The sequence below is a fragment of the Genypterus blacodes genome, unplaced genomic scaffold (genome assembly GCF_046128005.1).
Source record: "Genypterus blacodes isolate CSIRO-AG114 ecotype Tasmania unplaced genomic scaffold, CSIRO-AGI_Gbla_v1 ptg000073l_1, whole genome shotgun sequence".
In the NCBI taxonomy this organism is placed as follows: domain Eukaryota; kingdom Metazoa; phylum Chordata; class Actinopteri; order Ophidiiformes; family Ophidiidae; genus Genypterus; species Genypterus blacodes.
The window spans coordinates 4937159-4961751 of NW_027466883.1; the positions used below are offsets into that span (position 1 = coordinate 4937159).

The window sequence follows — 24593 nt, forward strand, 5'->3', positions numbered from 1 at the left end:
GCTTGGCAAAATAGGAATAATTGAGATCTATTTGAGTAAGTAGGTTGATAGGGCCTCGGGGACACACACATATCATTTCGTGTTCTTGCACAGTGGGGGAACTTGGTGGAACAGAACATTCATCGAGTTGTGTATTCTTTTTTTTCACTGCCTGTCTCCGTATGTATCCATCACAAAATCTGTCCATCTCTGACCTGCTCTACACAATCTCTCAGGCCTCCTCTCTCTTGGTTAATACCGGGCATTATTTTAATGGGGTCCGAGAAGTGAAGACATCAGTACCTGTAAGTATTGTTGTATGGATTGTGGAGATTGGAATCCACATTACCTTACTTGACCACACACAGTACAGTAAAACCTCTCCTCGTGTCATATGAGAAGGGAGCGAATCCTATGACCTGAGCAGAAGCTGATATGGCCCTCGCACGGATACTCCTGGTGTTTCTGGGTCCAAGTCTTCATCATGGTCCTTAACTTCCTACTGATCCTTCTTCTACCCTACATGGTGGCGTTGGTGCCTTCCCAGGCTGTCATGCTGCTCAGCGATTGTACAAGAGCCTGCAGGTGGCTGCCTGTGGGCCACAAAGCTCATAAATCCATATCTGGTCAGTGGGGCTATCGCAACAAGTAACAGCATGCTGGATCCTATCATATGCTGATAAATGAGCAGGAGTGTCTGTGCAGCAGGCTTTGGAGTTCTGTAGTGGAGTGTTTGCATGGACTAATCCAACCTCACCCAACAGGTGATCAATGTGATCAAGGCATTAGTGACAGTTTTGTTATGAGTGTATTTTATTACTTGCCAGTGTGTCATTTTAATGGTAATGTTAAGGGCAGGAAGTGAATGTTTGTACACTGTTGCCTTTTTACTGTCAATGTCATTTTGTATAACTTAATACTGATTTGCCATTGAATTGCTGCTCTGCAATGATAGAATGCAGTGCAAACACAATAGCACTGATTTTATTTGTTTAGTTATGGATAAGTAACCTGATTAAATCACCTGATTATCAGAGGATTGAACAATGTTCCTCTGTGGCATATCTGTTGCTGGGTTATTGCAAAGTTCACAGAGGTTCATCCATAACAACCAACATCTACTTGGTCTATACCATGTGCTGTACATGGAAACAATTACTGTAGGCAAGGTTTGTAATCCTTTATTGCCAGACAGCCAATAATGTCAACATCACCTTTACGTGAGCCCATGTCTATATTTACATACCAAGAATACACGCAGTATCATCTATAGACTTAGTAGCTAAATTAAATCTGCCCTATGATCTGCTAACACCGGTAGTTTGTTCCGTCATGGCCTGCCACTAAGTGACAGACACGCCGACACAGTCGCCAGGGAAGACGAGAAGCCAGTTGCTTCCTGTTACTAAAAGCTTGTTGAGTCATCGGTGAAGGAAACTGGACTGAATGAATTGTCTCTGCATTGGTTTCAATTTTCATATTTGCAAAATGACTTTTACACTGAATTTGCAAGAACGGGAGAGGAACTGAAATACATGTAAGTACAATGTTATTTATGAGATTACAGCAATGAAATTCCCTTTTAAATTACATCTTTATATCATGATTTCCATGAGGTTTCTTTCTTTCTCATGGATACCTACTATATCCATTTTTTTCATTCATTTCAGTCAGATTCAACATCAGTTATTCTATTGTTATATGATATAGCAGTTGTTGAAGAGATTTTTGAAGGCTCAACATAAATCTGGGATATCACAGTTTAACAAAAGGAATCCTGTTTGTAATTACATATACTGAGCACTACATGGTAAAAATAAGAACATTGATGTAAAAATCCCAGTACACAAGCAATCTGTGTCTGTCCACAGTTAGGGCATCTAACAGCAGGAAGGCACTGTAGTATTGTCATGCAACATTAATGGCATTAATGTCCACAATCATGGATGCGGATCATCATCGATTACCTGTCACAAGCAAGTTTCTAATCTATGTGACTTGATTTTCACCATGCTTGATAGTACCAAGGGCTGGTCAAATTTTGCTCAGTGGGATAGATAAGAACATTCATAATCACAAATGTGGGGCGTCACTTGGCGGATGCAGACGTTTAACGGCTCTGTTGCATTCCCTTGTTTCTACACAGGGTGTGTGCAAGCAAACGATTACATTTGTAATGGAAAACTCAAGCCTCTTCGCCAATCATTCAAAATGTTTCCCAGACGACAGCATGGAAAGGAGAAGGTGGTTTCTGTTCTATTACCTGGCCATCATCATCACCGCCATCCCGTCCAACTCCTTCTCCCTCTATGTGTCCTGGCAGCACATCAGACAGAAGAACGAGCTTGGTGTGTACATCTTCAACCTGGCTCTGAGTGACCTCACCTTCAGCATCGGCCTCTCTCTGTGGTCGGACTTCCTGTGGAAAGGTGTTTGGGTCCATGGGGGTTCTGCATGTGTGCTTTCTGTCAACTTGCTCTTTACTAACTTCTACACCAGTGACGCTCTCCTATGCTGCATTGCAATTGACCGTTACCTTGCAGTGGTTCACCCACTTAAGTACACGTCCCTGAGGAAGGTTGGCTCTGCAGTAGTGGTCAGTGTTGCCATTTGGGTCTTGGTGATCTGTTTCAATGTCGCCACCATCACCTGGGAGGACTCGTACCATGAATACAGCATGACGTCATTGTGCTTTGATATCGCCCTCTCAGTATCAAAGAATCTGGTTCGAGTTAATTCGGTGCGTTTTCTTGTGGGGTTTGTTATTCCGGTTCTCTTGGTTCTCTACTCCAGTTGGGGGATCTGTAAAGCAGTGAGGTCCAACCGGGCCACAGAGGGGCAGGAACGTAGGCGGGTTTCAAAGCTGCTCGGGGTCGTCCTGCTCTGCCTGGTGATCTGCTTTGGACCAGTTCATGTCATGATGCTTGTCCGTGTGCTGATGGACTGCAGGAATGCTGCATGGCTCCTGTATCCTTACAAGATCAGCATAGCCATCTCAACACTTAACTGCCTAGTAGACCCACTGCTTTACTGTTTCATTACTAAAACAGGCAAGGCCAATGTCTCTCAGGTCGTTCACTTCATCCAGGGGAAGAAGAGAGGAAATGATGAAGGTGTAGTCTAGTAGGCTAAGTGAAGAACAAAATGAAGTGGAGTATAGGTTAGAATAATGTAAAGACCACGGGACCATGGTAAAGGACACAGAATATGTCATAGATTTTAAAATAGTTTGAATTCCAACAATCATCAATTGTCTATTAAAGGCACTCAGCATTTTAACATTGTCTAGTTGATCTGTAATGTCTCAACTTTTGCAGATGCATCACTCAATAAATAAAGTACTCATACTACATTGGAATTCAAAGTTCTATAGAAATAAGAGGAATAGAGTTATTAGGGGAAGTTAAGGCTTGGGATGGGTTCAGTGATGTCAAAGTTGAATTCCTGTTTTAAATTAAATATTTACATATTTTATCTCCTGCTGTTTACTTTGCTGGGTCCCTGCTAGTGAGCAATGTTATTAAGATAAGCATATTAGCTTTTATCACCAGAGTCATGGAGAACAGCTGCGCCACTGTCATATTGTGATATTTGTTTTCATTTTGCAGAGTTTCAAAATGTTGACCTCAATATGCACAGACATGTTGTGTGTTTGCTTTTGATTTTAAGATTTAAGATTTAAGATACTTTATTCTAGTCATTTTGCATGCAATTTACAGCAATTACACACAATTGAAATTTGTCTTGCAGCCCCTACATATCACACACACAAACACATAACATTACATTACATTACATTACGATCATTTAGCAGACGCTTTTATCCAAAGCGACTTAAAATAAGTGTGTTCAACAAAGGTAGATAAAACACATGCATTACAGAGGGCGTGCATTTGATCCATAAAACTCTGTTACTCTACCGTGTTAGACTTTCACTGCAAAATCAAATGGTAAACGGGTTTAACCCATCATTTGTTTTGTTAAACATTGTGCCTATTGTCAGTGAATTGTATGACAACATGTGGCTGTGGTTTCCCTTCAGCTTTTTTTTTTACGCTCTGCTTTGTATTTTTGACCATGCAAGTGTCTTCAAGATGTCTTGTTGACAGAATGATTTGCATCTAACCAACAGGCAGGAATTTTCTGCATAACTATCATCCTTCTTTCACCATTTTATATGACTTTGTTACATAATCTGTTCTATATTTAAATAAAGGGCAGAAGCTATCGTGAACTATCTGTTATCTGCTTAATTGGCTAGACAAATGCGTAAACATACAAGGAATTTGACTCTGGTTTCCTGTTGCTCTCACTGTGAATTTACGCAGCATAGATATACAGTAAAAAATATGACATGGCTGGACTAGGTGAACATTAACATTTAAATACAATGCACAGGCCTATAGAACGATTAGGAGACCTACACTGAGCACTCTTTGGTCTCCCTCTCTCTCTCTCTCTCTCTCTCTCTCCCTCCCTCTCTTTCCCTCTCTCTCTCTTTCTCTCTCTCTCTCTGTCTCAAATAACTTAGAAACCGAGAAGGCAAGTCATTGTTGAATGCAAGTGGTAAACTGTTGTGTGTCATGGCAACCACTGTGTGGATGTAGACTGAGACAACCGCTCACAGGTGGACTCCAAAAGCCACAATTCCAGGTAAATGTCTTGTTTAAACTTTAAAAGAAGCAATTGGGCAAAAATGCCTCCTTTTATTTTTTTAAGGCAGTTATTGTGACTCAATTCAAGACGTTTTACTTTTCTTTAATATGTCTTACACAGACAGTATACATGTCTTTCTGAACTCAAAACACTTATCTTTACATTGCAACTGTTCATATCTGGATCTTACATATAAAAAGGCATCATAATATATACATTTCTTTCCCTCTAATGTTTAGCATGACAGATCCTATGGTTAATCAGATGGCGAGACTCAGACTCAGACTGTTGGAGAGGGTAGGTGACATCGTAATTGTCTGGTTTGTTCAGAGGTGAAAAGGCTTTTTGAGCTTCATTTAAGTTAGACATATTTTAAAGGATTCTTAAACATTGAATAACACAATGTTATCAATATGACATTCCTAGAGGCTGGAAAATGAAAAGGACAACATGGATGGCAGAGCAGGGTCTGCCCAGTCAGTAAGTAAGTATTCCCTGCAGTCGTGGTGGCTCCACTGTACTGACTCTAAATGTTGGCTCAAGAAAAAATTTAACTGATGATCACAAAGAGAAGAAAACTTCTAAACTAAATAATAAAGACAGACATGGGTGAGGATGAACAATTTTGGATTTTGATTTTGATTGATGATTTTGTTTGTTCAGGGAGTTGTGATGGACAGATGGATGCACTGAGTCATGCGCTGAGGCGAAAGCAAGACCTTCTGCAAAGACTGAGGGTTAGTAACTCAATTACTAATGATATGTGGTAGTACTTAAAAAAAACAAGACAGTGAGACAAGTGCAACAGAAGGAAAAGAACAATTTCTGTTAACGTGACCTTCAGGAGCAACTCATGTTGGAGGACCTCACCAGACCTCACACGTGGGGAGGGACACGCAGACATCACCATTCTGATTACCGTATTGTCCCTCAACCACCACCACCTCCACCTCCACCTCCACCTTTGGGAGCAGACGACATCCAACATCATGCCCTCACTATGCCCTGCCTCCATCCTCCACCACCTCCGCCCCCACGTATCATCCAACAGACTGTAAGACCCTAAGCTCTCACCTCTACAACGGCTCAGTCCTCCGTTTCACCCAAACCAATGTGGAAATGTGTGCTCAGACATTGGTCAAAGATTCTCTCTCTCTCTCTCTCTCTCTCTCTCTCTCTCTCTCTCTCTCTCTCTCTCTCTCTCTCCCTCTCAGCTTCCCCAGCAGCGGGCCACCATCATTCAACAGCTGCCACAACAGCAGCCTCTGATTACCCAGATTCCCCCTCCTCAGCCATACCCTGCGCCACGTTCAGGCAGCATCAAAGAGGGTATGGAGATGTAGGGAGACTGAAATATTTTACTCAAGTGTCGTGTTATACATTTTGGTTTTTTGTGTGCAATAGACATGGTGGAATTGATGCTGATGCAAAATGCCCAGATGCACCAGATCGTCATGCACAATATGATGTTGAAAGCCATCCCTCCTATGGGCCCTGCGCCATCTGGAGGGCCCAGTCCCACTTCATATCCTGGGCAGGTCAGTGACTCCCACATTCACACACTCATACTTGGCTCGGACCAAGACTCTCACCAGAGTTTCAATCCTGTAATTGCAGGACATTCCAGTTGCAGTTTATTTAAGGCCAGAGGTCAAACCAAGAGGGAGTGCTGTCCACCATCATCATCACTATGGTCCCACCGCAGCTACTTCACATCTGCTGCCTATCAGCTACCCAACATGGTTGCCGATGATATCACCAGCCCCCACAGCTCCAGCAGGGGGATACCTACCATCCATTCACCATGTGACAGCACCTATTACACTCCCACCACTTAATGGGTAGGCTTTATGAGAGCATACCCACCCCCCTTGTAAATGAAATAAAGAATCTGTTGGTGTGTTTCTACAGGCTGCCTATTTCTCTCTGAATCCACATCAGTCTGAGATGTTGAAAGCCCTGCCATGGTGAAAATATTTTATTCAAACAATGTTGATTTTTGCTCCCGTATAAGCCAATAAACATGCTTAAATGACTATGATTGTTGGATATCATTTTTAAGGAGTTCTTAGCCCAAATATTTTCAATGAAAATCAGCTAAAATTCCAATGCAATATCTCACAGCTTGTCAGATACGTGATGTGGTGAATGTTGATGGAATAAAAACACTCAAAAAATTATTCAAAGCTGATAACTTTACCTAACTTCTTTATAATGTTAATTGGTGGACCCCGCCCCCAAGCCGCACAGTGGTACGTGGTCATGAGAAGTAACTTGAGAACGACTCGCAGTGTGTGTGTGTTCGGACTCGGGGCTGAGGGAGACAGGTATGTCGATGGAGCATTTAGTTTGTAAGACGCATTTCAATGTTTTATTGACAGTAAAGTAACTTTATTCAAAGAGTGTGATAAACGAAGGCTGCAGCATATTAAGCTGAAGTCTGTACTTGAAATAGTTTCGAAGATAAGCAACAGTTTATCCCCTAATTGCTGTGAGCTTATTCGCTTTTTTTTGCCGCGGTTGGACAGCTGCATTGTGGGCAATGTAGTTTCTACTTGGGGAACCTGTAGGGGAGGAATTCGAAGTGTATCGTTAATTTGTGTGTGTCGTGTGCGTGTTCATCCTGTGATGATTTGTTTTATAATGCTTTTGCTTTACATTGTTCTTTCATGTATCCCTCATAGTGATTTGAGAGAGAGGGTGAAGAGAATTTATGCAGTCCCTGTTACATGTTGTATCATCCCAGGAATGCTCGCCATAGGAAAAAACACTATATGATAGTTTTAATTATAGATTTTGTTTGCACTGTATATATATGTTAAATCGTGTTCAGTGTGTAGATTTTATTAGGATTGTGTACATGTTTTGTGACTCAGTTTGTGTTCGGAGCTGGTAGAGATAGTGATTTGAGGAGAGGGTAAAGGGTTAAATGTGGTGTGGTTTAAATTCGCTACAAATTGACGTGCTTTTGCTTGTCGTCGGTAATGTTACAATTTCGGTTTGTAATTCGTAGTTATTTGGGTAATTGGTCAAGGTTATATTTGCAATTTGTCTAATAGTCTATCTAGTGTGCTGTAACAGCGTGTTTTCGTAGTTTACCGGTACTGGCGATTGCGCAATTCCTAGTGATACTAGGTGCTGATTTTGTTCCAGAACAAAAAAGATCGTCCGCCCGAACAGGGACTTGAACCCTGGACCCTCAGATTAAAAGTCTGATGCTCTACCGACTGAGCTATCCGGGCTCTGGATAGGCCAGAAACGCCTTCCGTATATAGAGATCACAATACATTTCCGGTAATGCGCGTCTCACGTTGTCTTTTTTGCACCCGTGATCCGACAAGATGGCGTTGAATCTACCGGGTCGTAGTCTGATGGGAAGAACCCAAAACAACCTTCATGGACATGAAGAAAGCCTAGGAACACACACACTTTATGCATTTTATAGTAAGAGTTATGTTTAGGGTTGCGTAGCGTGAATTTAGAAGGACACGTTCACACAAAACAGAGAAAGATGTGCGAGTGGTTCAACTGTCATGTGACAGTAATTGACCATTTACATTACGCGCAGAGGGCTCCTTCCGTATTGACTGCAGACCTCCAAGGCTGCCCCGCTTTTTGCCAGATTATGAATAGGAAAAGCGGCACTGTATGAATGAGAACGACATACTACACTCCTTTTATGAAATGGGTTAATTCTTCCTGTTTTTTTTTACTTTGTAATTTTAGCGGCAAACCCCGCATATATTTTGCGACTTTAAAGTTGTGCAATGTCACAGGCAGATAACCGAGTTACTGCAACTCCACTGCATGAAAATGTGAAGTGAACGAAAATGCGATATTTCCGGTCTTATGCACGACTGTGTGCATTTAATATCCTGCTTCCCTTAATGTTTGTTTGTAGTTATTCAATTCACACACAAAATCATTGTTTTGTCTTTAATGGATGAATTTACAACTGTACAAAATGGTGATTTACAGTATCTAAAAATCAGAAAAATAACAGACACTTCTTTCAAGCTACAGCAAGTAAAAACTTCCTCTACAAAGTACAATTATTACTCCTGCACCGTCAGTGCTTCTCCCGATCAAAAAACAGCTTTGATTCACAATGTCACCTGTCAATCCTTATGGCACATCCCTTTGATAAATAAAAACAAGTACGTAGTAAATAAAAGTACGTGAAAGTACATCGTAGCACAGGCAAATTATTAAAGTGCATACATGTGTGAGATGGGCAACAGAACTGAAGAGTGTGCGTAGAGGAGTATGGTTGGGTTACAGTGTGTTTGCTGTGGATTGCAGGCTTCTGTTTCAATATTTATTTATAGGCCAGAGTGTTTGGTCATGCACTTGAGGATTTGCTCTTTTGGCGTGAATGTTATATGGTTTAAAATAACCTGTGTGCAGCCTTGCCCTGCAGTTGGTCTGATAGACTAACTGCAGGGCCGATAGACTAACAGACTAACTTGGTCTGATAGAATAACTGCAGGGCAACTCATCCCCAACAGTAAACAATGAGTACTTGGATTGGATCCTAAATGTGCCTGCAACAAGGAAAAATAAATACAGAAAATAATCAGAACAAATATCCAAGAGCAAAATATGAAATACAAAAATGTCAGGTGCATTTTAAATTATTTCAGGCCTTCAAATACTTTGAACAGAGGCTGACAGAAAAGCCAAAAACTGGGTAGCATACGCAGTCTCTTCGCTACTGATAGGATAACAGACACACACAATGAAAGTCAGCATGTCACCAGCATACTTCTACACACATTCTGGTGAATGATGTCATTATTAAAGACACAAAACCTTCTAGAAACCTCTTATCCCAGCCCCAGCACCTGCTCTGCAAATAGCAAAAACAGCAAATTGCTGTGACCACATTTAGGGCAAAATGACTATGACCTTTCATGAATGCATGAAGTGTGGCAGTGCCACAAATGCTGATGGTTAATTGTACATGCACTTTCATTGTGAAGTCCTGCACATTGGAAAAAGAGTACGTTGTAATCTGAGGGGTTTAATGGCTGTAAGAAATTGATCCAGTGGGTCCTATTTGGTTAAATGTGTTCAGTCACCCTGTTTGCTTGCTTAGAAAAGCGGTGTGTCATTTAGTAAGTAAAGATGTGATTAGCCCAATGTCTCTTCATCCATTGACACTGGTGTGCATGATGTCACTGATTGTTTGTAGAGATGATAAGATGCCACTTTGTTACACCTTTATCTCTGTCGGATGCGATGGTCAGTCCAGGGGACGAGTCTGGACGAGGATGAGTGACTGGATGTTTGAGGGAGGGAGGAAGGCTGATGCTCCATCACATAGCTTAGTTATGTTACCTAAAGAGCGAAACAAAAAGCAAGAAATTAAGTCATTTCAAGTGTACACACAAACAAATACCACCACACCACTCAGTCTATACACACAGAGTGCATTTACCTTGTGTATGTTAGGGGGCATCTCATCTTCAGAACTCTCCTCTGGCAGTGGCTCATGGTGCCGTGATGCTGCCTGACCATCCTCTGCCCATCCTCCCATGGGTACACGGGCTGACCTCACCACCTTTCCCCCTGCAATCAAAGTGTCTGGAAGACAAGTATGCAGCACAAGATTCAAGATTTGTCAGAAATTATGTCCAGAGCTGATAAAATTGAGATAAATAGTGAGCATAACCACAATGCTACATAGATACCTGTGGTGGTTCCACTATAGTGCGGCTGACTGCTGCGCTGTAGTAGAGCCCCCTCCTGGCCCAGGGTCCTACTGCTGTTTGCTGAGGCTGAGGTGGGAATAGCACTCGGACTGGGAGCCGAGGTGGGGAAAGTGTGAGAGCGGGGGAAGTTTCTGGAGTGAGAACTGGGGTCACTCCTAACCTCGTCAGGGACACTGTCACTGCTCTCATCACTCTCCTGCCTGTGCCACGTGTGGCGGGACAGATCACCACGGGACTGCTGCTTATGGAGCTACAGGGGGAAACAAACTATGGATGAGTGGGGCTCCAAATGGAGAAGGCATGTGAGATTTCGATGAAAAGGACAGTCATAATTCATTCAAATTCAAACCAGCTCAAACATACTGTCTTTGTCTTGCATACACATTTACCTCATGCATGTAAAGTGCATGGATGCTCATCTCAGTGGAGGCATACTCTGATAGAACCAAACTTGTAAACTGGCCCTCCCATGCACTGCTGCCTGAGCTCACAGTCCTGGCATCAGTCCTGTGTACAGAGCATGCATGAGGAAGGAATGAAGATTTAAAAAGTAGACAACAAGAGAAGATAAATGCAGGAAACCAAGTTAAAATTTGTAGCCTAATAAGGAATTTAGTTGTGAGAGATTTTTGAAGGAGCATTTCCTACCCAGAGCCTGCCATCTGCCGGCTGCTCATAACTGAGCTGTGGCCAACAGCCCTGTGAGCTGCACTGAGGCTGCCTCTTAAATCAAGGCTAGTGCTGACTGGGGAGAGGGAGCGCAAGGCAGACGCCCCATCGCTTATGCCAGCTGCTGCATGGTTTGCCAAAGAACTGTCTCGGCCAAAATGAACAGAGGCCAGCGTAGATGGACCTGTCAAGAGGTTTGCAATGAGGCTCCTTGGCTACGAGAGAGAGGGGTAAGAGGGCAGGAAACAAAAAGGTAAATACAATTGTACCTCTCATGACATGCACATGTAATGTTAGTCATGAGCTTATGTCCACACCTCAGACTCTGACAGTGACAAAGCATGTGAATCTCTGTGAACTCTCTCTTTTAGCTGGCTGATGAAGTGCGTGGTCTCTTGTGGAGGCTGCCACTGGGGGTTGGTGATGGCGAAGTGCATCAGCGATAACTCTGTCTTCCCATCCTCTGCTTGTTGGTAGATAGATGCCTCTGTCTTCCCAGCTGACATCCACTACAGGGGGAGGAGAAAGAGTCAACACACACAAAGGCACTTCCGTCATAGTAGTAGTCAAGTAGGTCAATGTTTCATAAATACTGCTTCTATGTCACATTCACATGATTGAATTCATGTGATGATTGACAATTCTTCATGTATTTCCGTGCAGGTGTGTATCCAGCCATGTCTGTGGGGCTGCACAGGTCCCTCACCGCAGGGTGTCCATGCTGCCGGATATCCATCTGGGCAAATGAGCAGGTGTCTCCCACCCCAACAACCTCCACCGTGAAGTTCCTGAAGAAATCGATTATCTCCTGGGACTTCCTCCTCAGACAGAAGATGAGGATAATGGGAGTCACTACTGGGCTTAGCAGCTCCTCCAGAATGAACACCTGTAAGCAGAGGGGGTGGTGGCGTTTGATTTGAATGGTTAATTGATCATTGAAGGTGGCTCAGTGGGTAGAGCTTCCGCTTGGGAACCGGAGGGTCGCTGGTTCGAGCCCCTGCCGAGGTGCCCCTGAGCAAGGCACCGAACCCTCAATTGCTCCCCCCTCTGTGAAAGGTGGTAATGTAATGTAAGTTGCTTTGGATAAAAGCGTCTGCCAAATGATGGTAATGTAATGAATCAGTGGAAAGAACGCTTGTATGTTCTGGATTTGACATTGGAATTCATTGCCAGCAGGGAAATTTAAGTGAATGGTGGTTAAGTGAATCCCTTTTCTCATTGAAGTGAAGGTAAAGTCTGAATGTAAAGCTGGGTGCCAGGTAGGTGTTTTCCAGACGACAAACCCTTGAGAGGATGTGACATATCTCCATACAGCACATTATACACCCGTATAGTCCTGTACAGTCTCTGTAACTATCCTCAGTTGAGTGTTGATACTCACAGCTTTGTACTGGAAGAGCTGGGAAAATTGGTCCCGGGTCTCATATCTATGCGCGTTGCCCTGCCAGTGATCTGGCATGTAGTGGATGTGAGCCAGGATGACACGCAGCAGCTGCTCAGGGCAAAACACCATGTGCTTATCAGGAATAAAAGACCTGAAGAGAGAAGGAGAGAGGCGATGACAGAGGGAAAGTCAAGAGACAGGGGTAGCAATAGGGTTTAAGGATGGTGTAGAACAAACAGGTGTCAGATTAATATGTGGACTAAATGCTTATATAAATGTTTTTATATATATGTAATATGGCTGCTACATTGTTTTGTCTATACCCTTTATTCTTTTGAGTTAAATTAAATGGATTAATTCAACATGTGTGTATTTACATGGATAACAACAGCTGACAATGTATCCCTACCCGCAGACTGTGATACACACTCCAAGTAGTGTGATTGATGAGAGGACATGTTCCACTTTAAGAACATCCTCGTCATAGATTGTCAGGGCGATGAGGACGGCCAGGAGAGACCCAACAAAGAACGCCACATTTTTCGCCACCACAGTCAGCAGAGGTGAGAGGAAACAGTTCATATACTTGGATGCAGCCTGAAAGGGGAACAAGTGAAAGTAGATGAGACCGGTATAAGAATCACAAAACAACGCAAATCTACTAGATGTTCCTTTACAGCTGCCAGCGGATGGTAGGACAGGTTTTGCGCAAAAAGTCAATATTAATCCAATTATCTAGATCACTTAGCTGGAAGTACAAACACAAGTAATGAGTTGACTTCCACATCAAAGTAGCCATGTTATTTATTTAAGTAAGCTAGTGACTTAAAAAACTTGTTTGATGGCTCATGTTGTGGCAACCCTGAAAACAGATCAGCAGATCAGTATGCTGCATCGGAAGTTGTCATAAATAAATATGTCAATATCATTTTTCTATCCTGTTTATGCTTATTAGGGACAATTGTCAATGTAAACTCCCTTTACTTCCAAAATATCTGCCCAGCTCAGCGTGGAAAGTGAAACAGTCCGTCTCCAACTGGCATGAGACCTTTATAATATAACCTGCTGTGCTGCTGCTCACCTTGTAGCCTTTGCTGAGGCGTGACATGAGCTCATGGTCCAACTCATTGAAGTGACGCAGGTAACAGCGACCATAGAGGGACCAGCATCTTACTCCCAGAGAACCAGGCTCTCGCTTAATTAACTAAACACACACACAAACCATTGTCCCTCTAAAAAATGCTTCATTTTGCAAATAGGTTAAAGGTTGTGTGTGTGTGTGTGAAAAACAGGTAAATTCTAATTACCTCAGTATAACTAAAGAAGGCATAAAGTATCTGCCACACCAGGATGACTGGACACAGCAGCAGATTGGCGATACCAATCCACAGGATACGAGACGCCAGCCTGTCAGCCAGCTCCAGCCTGTTGCCTCCTCTCTTGTACTCTGGCTTCAGGCTCCACTCGTTCTCAAATAGAGAACCTACGAAGGAACCCACAGAAACAACAGGGGAGGTGAAAAAAGGACATAATCACATTACCTTTTATAGAGCTTAGCTTACACACACTCCCATACAAATAGGGAAATGCAGACAAATATGACAAGGACATATGCAAACCGACGCATCGCTTTACATGAACAGGCCACCATACTCATTTACACACACACACACACACATACCTGGCCCCCAAAAGAAGATGAGCTCAAAGTTGTACTTCAGTCCACGAGTGTAGAACACACAATCTCCATGAAACGGCAGTCGAAATTTCACAGGAAGCAGAGACTTATTTACCATCGCAACCTAAAGTAGTACAGGAAGAGGGCTTGGGTTTGAGGTCACACTTTTTTACTTTGTATATTATTACTCAACATATCATGTGTGCACACCATGTAGTTTTTGAAGCGGAGGATCCGGTGATAAATGTCGAGCTCCGTCAGTTCTTTCTTATGGATACAGATCTGGTGTTCCTTCTGAATCTCTACAATCCTAGCTTGAACCTCCTGCCAAGTGGCGTAAGGTAGCTCTGACTGAAAAGGAAAAGGACAGATTATTATTCTCTACAAGTATCTATGTACGTATTTGTTACCAGTATAATCAATATCCATGTGACTTATATTGGTATAAAAAAGAATAGCTGGTGATGGTGTTTGCCTCACCATGGTCATCTTGAGGGCATGGATGTAAAAGGATCGGATCTCCCAGTAACAGCAGACGTTGTAGATGAATTTGACCAGACGATGGAGCCAAAACACCCCAGAGATAATCAGCACAAACATCACAAACCCATTGTCCAGGATTCTGTGGGAGAAAATATTTACAGATTCATTTTCATGTGAAGATGTCACTTCAGTAACTACATTGCAAGTGTGAGAGGCATCAGGTGGCCAACTTAGCATCTCTAATGAAGAATGTCTAAAAAGTGCCATAGCACATGACTGGGGACTTTTGTATGACTCTCCAGTACATAGGATCATTTCATGCCAGTTTCGTGTGACGATGGGGAGGAAATCTTCCATAAAAGTGTCTCTACATATGTGATAAATGGGCTACATAGTTTCACACTTACCTATCGCGGCAGACGTGGACTGGGAGGAAAGCATCAGGCAAGGTGACTTTAGACGAGTCATTGTGGTTGACAAACTTGTTGGCAAAGAGGATGTCGTAGTCCACACAGTTAGCTAGGAAGACTGTGAAGCCGACCACAAACAGCAACTGACTGCACGGAGAAAGAAAGATAAACGGACATAAAAGGAAAGAAAATCATCCATCACCATCAAATTCTGTCCCATAGATATTGAATTTTGTTGCGAATGTTGCGCCGAGTACATACACCAGTTCAAAGATTTCTCCCAGCAGCATACAGGTGAATCCATTCTTCTGGTGCAGCTTATAGACGTGAGATAAGTTAAGGTCTTTTGCAAAATCACAACTAAATGAAAAATGTGAATTTAAAGGCAGATGGGGATACATGCCAAAACTGGAGGGGCATTAATTACCGTCCATATAACTGGCACGGCTAAACAGTCCTCAAATTGCGACTGTCCCTCAATGATGAAATTTAATAGGTTATTGACCATGATTACAGCCTTCCCCCACGTACAAAAATACACTTTTGATTGCACCATTTTCAGTTCCAAAGTTCTTGATAAAATATAACTTGTAATGGCGCCACCATCAGGATGCTTAATCGATCACCTGATGGACGGGGGTGAAAAGGATATCCTCTGGAAAAACAGGTCCAGGTTTTCTATGTGGTGCCAATGGGCTGCAAAAGATGAATCACAGTTTAGCAAAAGAGTATTTATCTAAAAGAGTATCTATCTAAGTGTGTAGAGAGTATTTCTATGCTTCATGTCTGTGTGTGTATATGTATGTCTTACATTTGGCTCCTTCGGCCACGTGCATTAGCAGGTTCTCCTCTCCAGGGGGAGAGTCACTGTAGGACGCCTCCAGGCGCTGGTACTCTGTGTCAAAATGCGCCATAGTGACAGCAGGTTCAGTCGCGTCAAGTAGCCAAGCCTAATGCTACAGACTGTAGCATAGAGATTGCCAGGGATCCATCCAGATAAAGAGGAAACAAAGAGTGTTTTCCAGGCAACAAGGGCACAAAGCAAAGAAATGGGGGGGAAAAGACAAAAACTGAAATGAGGAAGATGACTTCGTAAGTGCCACCTGCTATTGAGCAAACGGTTAATCATCAACTCAGCTCCTCTCACAAGATCACACCCTACATTATGGAAAATGTGCAGTAAAAGCTACACCCTGGGCAAGGAGCCCTTACCACGGTCTCAGTTTTTTGAAGCTCTGGTTAAGAGACAGTCTCCTTTCACACCATGTAAAACTGGCAACAGTTAGATTCAATCAATAGGTTTGAACTACACTATTAATGCAGTTAAATGTCAGGTTGTGACACATGGCCTGCTTGTAAAGTGACCTTTTATGATGTGTAAATGAAACGGGCATCGAGTGTGAATATCAAAGCAGTGGTAGAATGTGATAAGATTCATACTCAAACTACAAGCACCAACATGGGGACAATCTATAGATTATATTTGGCATGACCATGTTGATGCTGCTGAAATCCCAATTTTCAACAACAATATGGAGAGGGGGGTCCTTCAGTGAGATGTTATGTCATTGCCATGTTTCAGTGAGATGTGATGTCATTTTTAATCAGTGAGATGTACATTGCAGCTATAAACATAACGGAAATCCCTGAGAAATGAAATGCTTTTGTTTTGATGGGGACAGCAACGATGTAATAAACCTATGGTAAATGTATATCAGCCACATCCATATGCTTACCTCCATTCCAGTGCAGTGCGTAATATCCTCTGGCGTTTGCTCATCATTCCCAACTGAAATAAAGAAAAGGCTCATCTTGAAAGCTGTTTTCTTGTATTTAACTACCGAAAATAGCGACACAAAAGGCGGTTTGATTCCTAATTCTATACTATAAACCCACACACCGTCGGAAATAACAGAATGCTAACGATTCGCTACTTGTAATGCTAGCTGGGACACATCGATCAAAACAACAGAGAATGTGGCTCATGTGTTGTGGTGGTTTGACAGCACAGGCCTGCCTCGAACACAAACAACGTCACTCTTACATCCCGACGCATGGGCTTCTTACCGCTGTGCTCCGACGCGTCTCGTTCAAATGGCGGGACACCGGGCTTTGGTTTGTCTAATAAATGCCTTATTTTCCCTTTCGTTTACGTATTGTCGGGGTCAAACGCGAGCCTGTTTCGTTTTCGAAATTGCAAATAGTGGGAGCGTCAGTCATGTAGAAGGGGCAGGGGCCTTATCCAATCAGAGGAAGGAGTTTGTAATATTAGCGTTTTCGACCAATCAGCTTTGCACAAAGGCGGGCTATAAAGCGGTTGTTGCGTGGCTGTGGGCCGCGAGGGACACGCCTTGTTTGAGCTGCCATGACCAGACTGCCGATTGGGCCTCTTTACTGCCACTGTCTGACCATTTTTAGTAATACAATAATATCAGGGTCAGAGGTTTATATGCAGTATAAACGCTGTACTAAACATAAATTAATTCTTACTCAAAATTCATAATATTTTGTTTTACATGGTTTACCTGACAAAACTGTACTGCGTAAAGTGAAAGTAAAGTATTGATCAGTGAGGTGCCAGGATGATGCTTTTGCAATGTCAGGCTCACCTTCTGTCACTCTTTACTTTTAATGAATATTCATGTGTGATTGTTAAGCCTCTTTAGTGACAGCTGGGCCTTGTTCACGGTGTCGCTGCTTTAGTTGTACTGTTAACACCAATGACTGACACTGTGTGTGTGTGTGTCTGTATGTGTGTGTGCTTAACGTGGTAATTTCCCCATTATATAGTCCATGTTTACTGTGTGAGTGTGTTGGATGAAGCTCAGGGGGTCTGTTTAATCCACAATCCAGTTATTGTAGTGATCGGGGTAATTTAATCTGTTCTGATTAGGATGAGCCATAGTTCATCTTAATCCAGTAGGAAACATCTGTCACACTGAAGCTGCTAAACACCACACAGCACCTTTAAAATGGGAGAGTAATCTAATTTTAAAAATACTTAAAAGTGCTTAATTTACCCGAAAGATATAAACCTACTAGAATTTACCTCATCTCAATTGATTTTTATTGACCTTAAATTCATGGACTAATAACAACTAATATGATAATAATATAGCTGGGTTTTTTATTTAATAAGATGAATGAGGATTATTGAATTGAATTACCATGCATATTCATTATGTTAAGTATTTAGTCCTGTCATCTCAAGAGTGGTAATTAGTACCTACTGTGTTATGGTACAGTATGATAATTAACAACATGCATGCATTTCATGATGTCATGAATATGTGTGTGTGTGTGTGTGTGCTCCAGCTGTAGGCTATAGCCGCCTTATTGAATTACCCCCATGTCTGTGGAGAATTAAGGGGTTGCAGCGGCTGCTTGTTTGGCCTGAAGATGCGCTATCATGCTGTCCTGCAACCCTTGGGTGGTGTTGGGTAAGCGGGGTGGGGGAGGGGTGTGGCAGGGTGTGGTGGGTACTTTAGAGTGGGGGAGGTGGCGGGTGGATCAGGATGAAGTCATCTCTCTTGAGGACTTTGATTAGATTAGATCAACCCCGCTTCCTTATTACGTGTCCATACAGATCCACCAGCAGGTATGGAGCCGATACCCCCCTCTCTCTCACACACACACACACAAACACACAATGATTTTTCCCATACACTTGGCAATGACTCTTTGACTTATCGTGTCAAGTGTTTTGTTGTACATGAAGTAAAGATTTTCTTCACCTGAACCTTAGCTCATATCAATATATTGGTAACGGAAGAACATCTTGAGGTTACTGATAATATTGTTTCCAATATCGCCTAAGTCTGCCACTGCCCTCCCTCATTTCCCTTGTCAGAACCCTCAGACACCTGATAAAGATAAAACACAAACACACACACACACACACACACACACACACACACACACACAGATGCACACACAATAGATCAGTTTGATAGCAATTTCCTGTCTGTGCTGCATTCAAGTGGAGGTTAAATTGGTACATTAATTCATGATTTGCTGATATGGCACTGCTGGCCCTAATAAGTTTGTCTAAAATAGTGTGGAGCTGTTCTGGGTAGCAGCAGCAATACAATATATGATGGAGCTGATTTTAGCTCAGACTCCTGGTCAGCGAGCTCCATCCCAAACAACCTTCACTGGTGTCTCTTTGTGGTTTCATTTCAAATCCAGAGCCACCAATAGTTCACGTATTTGTGTGTGTGTGTTTTCCGCATGAGTCACATAGATCAAATGACATCATATACTGTATGTTACCCTGGGAGCATGGCTGTGTGTGTGTGTGTGTGTGTGTGTGTGTGTGTGCGCCCGCGCATGCGCGTGCGTATTAGAAATGAATGCATGAATCATTGTGTCATGCAGTGTGTTTGTCTCTAGGCATTGAATTCTGACACCAGGGTGGGAACGTCTCAATTTCTTTGTTTTCATTCGCGACACTTAACCCTCCACCTTCTTAGTATGGAGAGAGATATGTGTACAATATACTGCATAATACAGTATTTTAGTGCCAAGACTTATCCTGGTTCATTATTGATTGATATCATTTTCTTGTTTGTCTCTTGTTTTTTGCACACTTTGCAAACATATATGAATATATAGAACTTCTGGAAGTTATAGGCACTGCTGATGAGTATTTGAGTGACTAATGCCGAAATGTTGCAGCTGTAGACAGGACACTTGCCCTCCAGTTCCCGAGGTTTAATATCGACAAGTTATTCAAAGTAAATCAGATTTGAGATAGTAAGTAGCCCCATCTGCTTAATATTGAATGATTTTGTGTGTGTATGTCTCACTGTGTCTGACTTAACTTATGAAAGAGTTTCATCAAAGTCAAATCATTAAAAAACGCAGCTATTAACTTGAGTCATTTAGTACAAGACCAGATGATTTGCATGTTTATCCATTGCTTACAATAAGGGCCTTGCTGAGGGTCGCATTTGGCCTCAGGGTTCCATTTCATCAGTTAATCGGCACAAAGTGAGGTTGATGTTTAGTAGATCGGGACAGCTTGCTGAAATTTCTTCTTTGTGTCTCTTTGTCCCTTTTATGCGGCGTCTGCTCTCGGGCAGCCATAAACAGATGCATTTGGGGCGAGAGGGAGAGACGGCGACAGAAGAGGAGCGAATGAAGGTGAAAGAGGGCAATAAAGGCAGAGAGATTTATGGAAGCTCGGGTCATAAAAACTGATTGGCTGTGACTTTGTAAGTGATGAGGATTAGAACATGCAAGAAATGACACAGAGAGGACAGGGAAACACGCACACATTTGTAGACACACACCGGTTATGTGTGAGTTAAATAGTATGTTGTGTTGTGCACGGTGTGTTGGATAGTATGTCTGTTGTTGTATATCACTGTGTACATAGATGTGTGTCTGGAGTCAGTAATCTCGCTGCTTTAACACATAGAAATGGACCTATTGATGATCTGTCACCAACACACACTTCTCTCTGATTTATATACACACATACACACCCAGTACACAGAGAGAGAGAGAGAGAGAGAGAGAGAGAGAGAGAGAGAGAGAGAGAGAGAGAGAGAGAGAGAGAGGGAATGTGTGTAACAGTAAGAGGAGAAGGAGACATCAAGGAGAAAGAGGCATGGTCAGATGAGTAAGCAGAGTTCTACCTCTGACTTGCAGGGAACAAATTCTATCCCACAGTTCACCACTGAGGGTCAGTCAGTCCCGGTGTTGTCAGACTAATCACAATTTAATAGCACAGACTTTTTTAATATCGCTCTGTTTCACTCGAACACTCGACAGACGAAATGATGGCCAAACGTGTATTTGTCCAGCTTTTAAACGAATGATTTCAGGAAATTGAATTGCCACTTTGCACTCTCACTCTCTCAAACTGCCACAGATTGTCGGTCGGTCAAGTGTGTGTCCTTGACAGCTGGTCTCATTAAATATTAAAATAAAAGCACCAGAGAAAATAATGGAGGTAATAGGACAGTCCATTATGAGGTCTAATCGCTGCTGTGGGACAGTTAATCAAACGCACAAGTGTTAGTTTAGTTTGAACAAACAAGTTTCGACACCTGAATGCATCACAGCTACACAGTTGGAGTTTTTGTTGTTGTGCAAAGCTTAGGTAGATCACCTCCCTATATTATTTTATATATATATATATATATATATATATATTATTATTACTGCATATACTGTGAATGACCCACTCCAGTGCAGGCCCAAACATTTTTCACTTTTTAGTGTGTGAGTGTGTGACTATGTTTTTATGCACTGTGCTGCTCGGGTCTCAAGGTCTTCTCTCCCTTAAGTCAGCTCATATGAAAGATTATGCTCTCACACAGCTCTCATTTCCTGAGTGTTTGTGTATGTGCAAGTGTGTTTTCCTGTGTATGTGTGTGTGTTTGCTCCCTCACTTTACAAAAAAGGGGGCCCTGGTGTTGGGTATAGCTTTTGAACTGTCTTGGTGATGAATATGGAGGGCACGGCTTCATAATACTACCACACACACACGCACGCACAGGAGGCCCCTCTATACCTCCAGGGCTCCAGAGGGAACAGGCTGAGCTTCACAATGCCTCACCCCAGAGAGGCGGCTCTCTGCTGGGCGGCTGATGGGAGCACCTGGCTCCTCTCCCTGGGCATCTGAGGAGGTGAATAGAGCCCCACGACCTCACATTATACAAACCAGCTGTCTACCTCAAATATACAGACTGGTGTCTTTGAGGACACTGTCTTTATCCATCCATGATTTGGGGGTGTTTTCCCCTGCTGTTCAGCTCGTGTGTGTGTGTGTGTGTGTGCATGAGTAATATGTATGTCTGTGCGTCCTCCCGTATCTTTTTTCACCCCACAGGGGTTCTGACTAACCCTGTAATCAAGCCCCTTCCTATGTGGGGGCAGGGGGGGGGGAATCATACAGAGAGGTACATGCTCTCTTTCTTCATTCATATTAATATATATAATGTAATCCGTGTATTCCTAAGTGTTACTACGTATTCATATCCACTTCAGCCAGGTTATTGAAATTCCATACAATAACAAGAATTGACTTTCGAGGACAAAGTAAAGGACATAATCAATACGTGTGTGCCTCATGTTGGTCATACCTGATATTGGCCATCACTGGATCGGGTCTGACTGTTCTACCTGACAACTTATAGTTACTGTATGAGAGCCCAAACATGCTGATGCTGCTGGACTATCTGTTTCTTGTAATTGGGCCAAATGAGACAGAGACTCTTTCATCTTTTTTTGAGGTCAGCAAGGTGTGTGTGTGTGTGTTTGTGTGTGTGTGTGTGTCTGTGTGTGTGTGTGTGTGTGTGTGTGTGTCTGTCTGTGTGTGTGTGTGTGTGTGTGTGTGTGTGTGTGTGTGCGTGCGTGCGTGCGTGCGTGCGTGCGTGCGTGCGTGTGTGTGTGTGTGTGTCATATGGAGGAAGCCATAGGTATATCTGCACCGCCCCGTCGGTGTGCGCGGTGTTAAGCGTCAAGCTCACTCTGCCCCGGACTGGTCCCCTCTCGCTCAACCCCACGCAGTACTCACACACACACATGCACACCCATACTACACACATATCCTAAACACCCATACACACATCGATCCACTCACACACTGGAACCGTGAAACGACGTGGAACCCTGGAAAACCGGGACACCGGCGTGGACATTTTTTTAATTGTACACCACAGCCGCGTTGGATTGTGTTTTTGCGCATAGATCCTACACGCTGGTGTGAGGTGTGTGTTAAAGCAACCCGGGAGCGTGGATTCTTTCTTTTTTTTTTGGAGATGACGATAAACGCTCGGTGAATGGGAAACAACACCGCAGAGACATCGCTTCCATCCCTCCCATCTTGACAAAAACACGCTCACCACTGGCGACATTCGCGCACCACAGACCGGAGCCGGTATCTGCTGCGCTCCGTGGGACCGGACGCGCGTCTGGGAGGAGACGGGAGGATGGAGGCGTTTTTTGTCGAGGTAAACCGTAGAGAATCCGTGTCACCGTTATCGAACTAAACAATGACATAATTTGATTGGACTAGATTTGCTTTGATGCATGTCCGAGGTGGTTGAACGTGGTTTTTGGGACATGCGTTATCCATCGAATCACATCGGGCTTTGGTCATGGCAGGTGCTGCTATGCTTCGACCGTTCAAATCCCATCAGAGATCACAATGAACCGACCCGCGTCTGAATACAGATACAGGTGAACATTGAGCGGAAAAAAAACAAATTGGCATCACGTTTGTTCTTTTTTATATGACACCGCAGAGCAGCAGCGAGGCCTGATTGGGATTCATTCAGAGGAGAGCAGCAGATTAATAAACTGGCCCAATGAGAGCTGTCACGGGTTTTGGAGCAGGATCTGGGATTAGAACCAATCTGTTGACTCCGGAGTGACTGTGTGTTATGGCTTTGGTTGTTGGCTGAGAGTGTGAGTGAGTGGGGATGGAAGCAGGGATCCATGGGTGGATGTGTGGAGCCGGTATGGCTGCAGGAATTGAGGAGGGGGTGGATATCTCTAAAGGAGGAGGAGGAGGAGGAGAGGGGGGAAATGCTGTATACAGGGAATGGAATTGGTGAGACAGACAGGGAACATGTAAGTGTTTGTTACTGAATGTGATTTATTTGACATGGTTTGCAACAAGCAGCAATCTGATGATAGAGAAATGAGATTGAGGTGATCGGTGGTTATTTTGGCCCTCTTCCTCATCCTTCCACAGTCTGCTGGGCTTACAGGAAAGGCTCCTCACAGGCCTGTTATGGTTTCACCTCCACAAACTGTCCTCATTTACATCACGTTTTGGGTTTGCTTTGCGTTTATGCTTAAGATGCTCAGAGCGTTTCCTTTATTCTGATCCAGAATGGTGTCTTGTTGACATTTACAGTCCTCTCTCTCTTTCTCTCTCTCACACTTGTGTCTGTCTTTCTCACACACAATCTCATGAATTGTTTTACCTTGATGCCAATATCCGTCCTCTCCAAGGTACTGATCCTCCTCCCTGTAATGTTAATCTGATACAGTGCCTCTCATATTGGCAGTGATGTCAGGCCATTTATTGGTATGTGTGTGTGTGTGTATCTGTGATGTTTGATACCAGGACCAGGTCTATGGTATGTGATACGTTGAGTCATGGTATCTTTACAGGGCATATGGAGAATAGAAGGCACCATTGTGTCAGGATGTTTGGCTCATATTAGTCAAACCAGGGAAACAGACGTAAGCCGCAACCTCGAAAAACTATTTGCAACTAACAAATTGCACAAAACAATTGCCCCCTCCAGCTTGCTCTGTTACCTATCTTCCTCTCACTGTAATATATGGATCACAGCATTGATTCATGGACCAGCACATCACCCACCCTGCAGCCCCAGCACAGACTTTGAAAGCCATGTGAGAACGTGAAAATGGGCTGACTTATTGAGTTATGATGTTCAGAGCTGCAGTCCCGCATGTGCTGCACATCTGATAGCCAGAGGCATGACTTCATGCAGGGAACGCTGAGCTATCAATCCCCCCTTGGGAGCTGTCTTTCACACATCCAGTTAGTTCCATTCCTTCGATGCTTTCACCTCTCAATCACTCCCGTCTTATATCCCTGCATTCCTCCATCCACCTCTCCCATCCCATCC

At 43.2% G+C, this 24593-nt stretch overlaps 4 protein-coding genes and 1 non-coding gene across 5 annotated transcripts in view; 3 read left to right on the top strand and 2 right to left on the bottom strand.

The window, feature by feature from the left end:
• Nucleotides 1-463: 463 nt before the first annotated feature.
• On the top strand, nt 464-3103 carry gpr65 (G protein-coupled receptor 65). Its single transcript, XM_076157454.1, has 2 exons — nt 464-574; nt 2126-3103. The coding sequence occupies exons 1-2, from the start codon at nt 464-466 to the stop codon at nt 3101-3103; spliced, it is 1089 nt and encodes a 362-aa protein (XP_076013569.1).
• Nucleotides 3104-4515: 1412 nt separating this feature from the next.
• On the top strand, nt 4516-6636 carry cunh21orf58 (chromosome unknown C21orf58 homolog). Its single transcript, XM_076157753.1, has 8 exons — nt 4516-4632; nt 4875-4932; nt 5062-5119; nt 5299-5372; nt 5480-5689; nt 5850-5964; nt 6040-6173; nt 6253-6636. Exons 2-8 carry the CDS (start codon nt 4876-4878, stop codon nt 6478-6480), a joined length of 876 nt encoding a protein of 291 aa, XP_076013868.1. The 5' UTR covers nt 4516-4632; nt 4875; the 3' UTR covers nt 6481-6636.
• A 1168-nt stretch (nt 6637-7804) lies between these two features.
• Nucleotides 7805-7877, bottom strand: trnak-uuu (transfer RNA lysine (anticodon UUU)). Its single transcript has one exon. It is a non-coding gene; the product is annotated as a tRNA-Lys (tRNA).
• Nucleotides 7878-8560: 683 nt separating this feature from the next.
• On the bottom strand, nt 8561-17183 carry atg9a (ATG9 autophagy related 9 homolog A (S. cerevisiae)). Its single transcript, XM_076157530.1, has 20 exons — nt 17041-17183; nt 16710-16762; nt 15785-15936; nt 15626-15669; nt 15235-15299; nt 14971-15120; nt 14561-14702; nt 14291-14431; nt 14084-14204; nt 13710-13885; nt 13484-13606; nt 12812-12999; nt 12400-12553; nt 11725-11904; nt 11336-11527; nt 10998-11233; nt 10739-10856; nt 10329-10599; nt 10076-10221; nt 8561-9975 (listed from the first exon to the last, which is right to left on the bottom strand). Exons 3-20 carry the CDS (start codon nt 15885-15887, stop codon nt 9967-9969), a joined length of 2559 nt encoding a protein of 852 aa, XP_076013645.1. The 5' UTR covers nt 15888-15936; nt 16710-16762; nt 17041-17183; the 3' UTR covers nt 8561-9966.
• Nucleotides 17184-22916: 5733 nt separating this feature from the next.
• Nucleotides 22917-24593, top strand: part of myo10l1 (myosin X, like 1) — a 30259-nt gene continuing 28582 nt past the window's right edge. The window contains exon 1 of the mRNA XM_076157660.1: nt 22917-22937. Within this exon, the coding sequence (XP_076013775.1) occupies nt 22917-22937 (21 nt within the window). The remainder of the gene's footprint in view (nt 22938-24593) is intronic.

Coding starts and splice junctions, on each gene's coding strand:
- gpr65 (XM_076157454.1), top strand. CDS start 464: ATGGTCCTTAACTTCCTACTGATCCTTCTTCTACCCTACATGGTGGCG. Junction 575..2,125: donor GAGCCTGCAGGTGGCTGCCT/GTGGGCCACAAA, acceptor GTTTCTACACAG/GGTGTGTGCAAGCAAACGAT.
- cunh21orf58 (XM_076157753.1), top strand. CDS start 4,876: ATGACAGATCCTATGGTTAATCAGATGGCGAGACTCAGACTCAGACTG. Junction 4,933..5,061: donor GACTCAGACTGTTGGAGAGG/GTAGGTGACATC, acceptor TGACATTCCTAG/AGGCTGGAAAATGAAAAGGA. Junction 5,690..5,849: donor CACGTATCATCCAACAGACT/GTAAGACCCTAA, acceptor TCTCCCTCTCAG/CTTCCCCAGCAGCGGGCCAC.
- atg9a (XM_076157530.1), bottom strand. CDS start 15,887: ATGGCGCATTTTGACACAGAGTACCAGCGCCTGGAGGCGTCCTACAGT. Junction 14,205..14,290: donor TCCGCTTCAAAAACTACATG/GTGTGCACACAT, acceptor GTACTACTTTAG/GTTGCGATGGTAAATAAGTC. Junction 10,222..10,328: donor CTATAGTGGAACCACCACAG/GTATCTATGTAG, acceptor CTTGTCTTCCAG/ACACTTTGATTGCAGGGGGA.